The sequence below is a fragment of the Panthera leo genome, chromosome E1, assembly GCF_018350215.1.
Source record: "Panthera leo isolate Ple1 chromosome E1, P.leo_Ple1_pat1.1, whole genome shotgun sequence".
NCBI lineage: Eukaryota > Metazoa > Chordata > Mammalia > Carnivora > Felidae > Panthera > Panthera leo.
This window is the reverse complement of record NC_056692.1, coordinates 13,633,569-13,637,456: the sequence shown is the minus strand read 5'-3', so window position 1 is coordinate 13,637,456 and position 3,888 is coordinate 13,633,569. Positions and strand designations below refer to the sequence as shown.

The window sequence follows — 3,888 nt, the reverse complement described above, 5'->3', positions numbered from 1 at the left end:
TAGGGGAGCATCACTATATGGCTTTATTTACAGATATGGATGATCTCAGCTGGAAGATTTTGGGACTGAGAGGATTTAGAAAGGAAGTTCATATGGAGTATTTTGGGGTTTTTCATGCGTAAATAATATTTTCATTACAAAAGATTATCTTTTCAAATGATTTGAAATATATCAGGAAACACAGACGAGGAACATTAAATTTGTATTATAAGGTTTACCATATTTATTAGTGGAGTTTTAAAAATTTGCACACATGAATCATGCTCTCCAGAGGTACTAGAGAACATATACCCATACAGCTTCCTCTCTGTCCCCTCTATACCCCATGATATCTTCATGTGATAGGAAAAGAAAGTTCCTGTTTTGGTTTGTAGAAATCTGATAGGTGAAATAAAATGAATCTAATCTCTAGGTCCATGTTTTAAAACCAGACCATCCATAGCTGAACTTGCGGGAATCACATGACCTACTAATGGATGCAAGGCGTGGTGGGAAGGCTTCTTTTTTAAAAAAAAAATTTTTACATGTATTTATTTTTGAGAGACAGAGCCCAAGTGGGGGAGGGGCAGAGAGAGAATGAGACACAGAATCCGAAGCAGGCTCCAGGCTCTGAGTTGTCAGCACAGAGCCCGATGTGGGGCTTGAACCCACAAACTGAGAGATCATGACCTGAGCCAAGTTGGACACCCAACCAACTGAGCCACTCAGGCGCCCCAGTGGGGAAGGCTTTGGATATTTTGGGGAAGCCAGGCTATAACCAACCAAAGAGTCATTCCCTATGAGACATGAACCTGTACTAGTCGAGGTTCTGAGATTTTGCTTCTACTCAGAGAAAGGAGCACACAGTGTCTGAAGTTGTAATTTGTCAAAAGGGTTGGCCTTGACAGGGTCCACACTCATACTGACTATAAATTGCACATGGTTTCTTTGGGAAACAATAACTCTTATCCCTAATTAAAACAAACAAACAAAAAAACCAACCAACCAACCAAACAAACAAACAAAACCTCCTGTGCAGGGAGACAGAAGCAACTCTGGACCGTTAGTCTTCGTTACTGGCTCTAGAGGATTTTTTCTTTAGTCCAGAAAGGGAAAAGGAGGGAGTGACACTCCAGACCTCAGGACCTTGTCAAGCCAGTGGTCGCCTCCCCATGAGCACTCTCCAGAGGGCATCCTGCACGTCAGGGTTCCTGAGGCTGTAGATGATTGGATTCAGCATGGGGTTGATGACGGTGTTAAAAATTCCAAAAGCTTTATCCTTGTCTGAAAGCTTGGCCGAACCCAGTCGCATGTAATTAAATATACCTGAACCGTAGAATATGGCAACCACAGTGAGATGAGAGCCACATGTGGAGAAGGCTTTCTTCCTGCCCTCAGCAGAATGGATTCGTAGGACTGCAGCTGTCACATGGGCATAGGAGGTGACGATGAGAGCCAGGGGAGTACCTGCCATTATGAAACCCACAGCAAAGAGCAGCAACTCATTGAGTTGGGTGCTGGAGCAGGAGAGCTGGAAGAGCTGTGGGAGGTCACAGTAGAAGTGGTTGATCACATTGGGACCACAGAAGTTCAGGGTGGATATGGCTACTGTGTGGGTCAGTGCATTAGTGAAGGCTAAAGCCCAGGACACAGCCACCAATATCCTCTGGACTGTCTGGCTCATTCGGGTGCTGTAGGTGAGGGGCTGGCAGATGGCCAGGAATCGGTCATAGGCCATGGCTGTCAAAAGGAAGCAGTCCACCCCAACGAGAAGGTGAAAGAAGAAAAGCTGTGTGAGGCAGGCTCCATAGGGAACAGTACGCTTGTGGGACAGGAGACGAGCCAACATTGAGGGAATAGTGACTGTGGTGCACCCAACGTCCAGCACCGATAGGTTCCCCAGGAAGAAGTACATGGGGGTGTGGAGTTTGGTCTCCACCAAGATGGCGGCCAGGATGCTGAGGTTGCCCCCAACTGTGAGCAGGTAGGAAAGGAGGAAGACTACAAAGACAACTGGCCGCAGGTCTGGTGTCTCCACCAAGCCCAGCAGGATGAACTCAGTAATGGCTGTTCTATTGTACTCACATTTTGACTTCATTTTTCCTGCAAGGAAACATCCAAGGATATAATCTTTCTTCTCAATACATTTATTCTAAAAGAACAAATAGACTGTAGGGCGGTAAAATTTGCCACCCCAAAATGTGTGTCTTTGGCACGTGGACTATTTTAGGCTGATTACTTTTAAAAAGCAGAACTCTCAGGAGAAACCTTTGCTCTCCCCTCATATGCCTAAAAGAGTTTAGATAGAAGACTTGCTCCAGGAAGGCAGCTATCACCATGGATACCAACAGTATAACATGAGATAAGTGTGGTAGCCAGGGAGCATTTTAGTGACTTTCATTCTGTAATAGAATTAATTTGACAGAAGAAAGCAAGGCTGTAAAAGCTCTCAATATAATTATGGAAGAGAACTAATTGGCATGTATGCCTTTCCCAAATGCCCCTGAAACTTTCACACCCCCCCCCAGCAAAGAACATGTATAAATGTATAAACTTTTAATAGAATTAAATGTATAACATTAATAGAATTAAATGTACAAACCTGAAATTCAGAAAATTCCAAAAGAATAAAGAATACAGGCAATAATATTTCATCACAAACCAACTTAAGGAAAAATGAATTTTAAAAACAACCCCCCGTGTTTTGAATAATCTGTAAGAAACTGTTGGACCAGAGGGAATCAAAACTTAAACTGAAGAACATCACGAAGACTGAAAAAGGGGAGAGTGAAACCAACACACATGAGAACATGTAGATTATCACCAAACCAGTGTTCATAAACAAATCCATAGCCCTAAATGAATAGATGAAAAACAGAATGTAAAGAGGGTGGTGAAGCAATCGGATCAAGAAATTAGGAAAAGAACTTTAAGAAATGGGGAGAGGCTCGTTGGTAAAGGGGTTCAGAACTTGAAATTTTCTAAGAGAGTAGGACTTGCATAATCTCAGACACAAAGGAAAAGGTAAATATGTGAGGTGATGGGTGTGTTAGTTAACTTGATTGTGAGAATCCTTTCACAACGGAAATGTATCAAACCATCGTGTTGAACACTTTAAATATTTTATAATTTTATTTGTCAGTTACACCTCAATAAAGCTGGAAAATATAAAGTAAAGCAACACTTTACAAGCTTTAGAAAAAGAGAAATGAAATGTCCATTGCTGACGTAATACAAGAATTTCATACATGATGTAAGTGGCATCTTAAGTGAGTGGGAAAATGTACTATTCGATAAATGCTGGAGAGGCAATAGCACAGCTAGCTGGGAAAAACTGAAGTTGTATGCGTACCTCATATATTTTACAGAAATAAATTCTAAATAGATCAAAGATTTAAGTATAAAAATTAAAGCAGGAAGTTTTGGGGAAAAATCAAAGAATTTTCATCATGTAAAGATGACTCAAAATATAGAAAAAAATTTTTTTACATACTGCAAATGGATGATTCTATTAAAAGTTGAAAATTCTAGCCATTTAGCTAAGCTGGAGCCACATTTCCCTAAATCTCATTCTATGTATGGTTGCAGGCTAAGGTTGACTGCAAGGGGAATTTGTAGAATAGTTGTGAGACAAAATTACATAAGTGTTTTCTTTTTACCTGGAAATTCCACTTCTGGGAATTTATCCAACAGATATATGATCACATGTAAGAAATGGCATTTGTGTGATACTGTTTGTTGCAGCATGGTTTGTAAGAGCAAATAATTGAAAACAACCTGTGTTCATCGCAAGAGGGCTTAGTAAATTAATATGGTATATATCCTTACAAAAGAGTACTGTGCAGCCGTAAGAAACAGTTCTGTCTGTGCTGATCCGAAAGCTATATTACTAAATATAAAGCACAACTG

General features: G+C 40.7%; 1 protein-coding gene across 1 annotated transcript; it reads right to left on the bottom strand.

The window, feature by feature from the left end:
• Positions 1-1,129: 1,129 nt before the first annotated feature.
• Positions 1,130-2,077, bottom strand: LOC122206688 (olfactory receptor 3A1). The gene has a single exon (XM_042916104.1). The coding sequence runs from the start codon at positions 2,075-2,077 to the stop codon at positions 1,130-1,132; it is 948 nt and encodes a 315-aa protein (XP_042772038.1).
• Between the last annotated feature and the right edge of the window lie 1,811 nt (positions 2,078-3,888).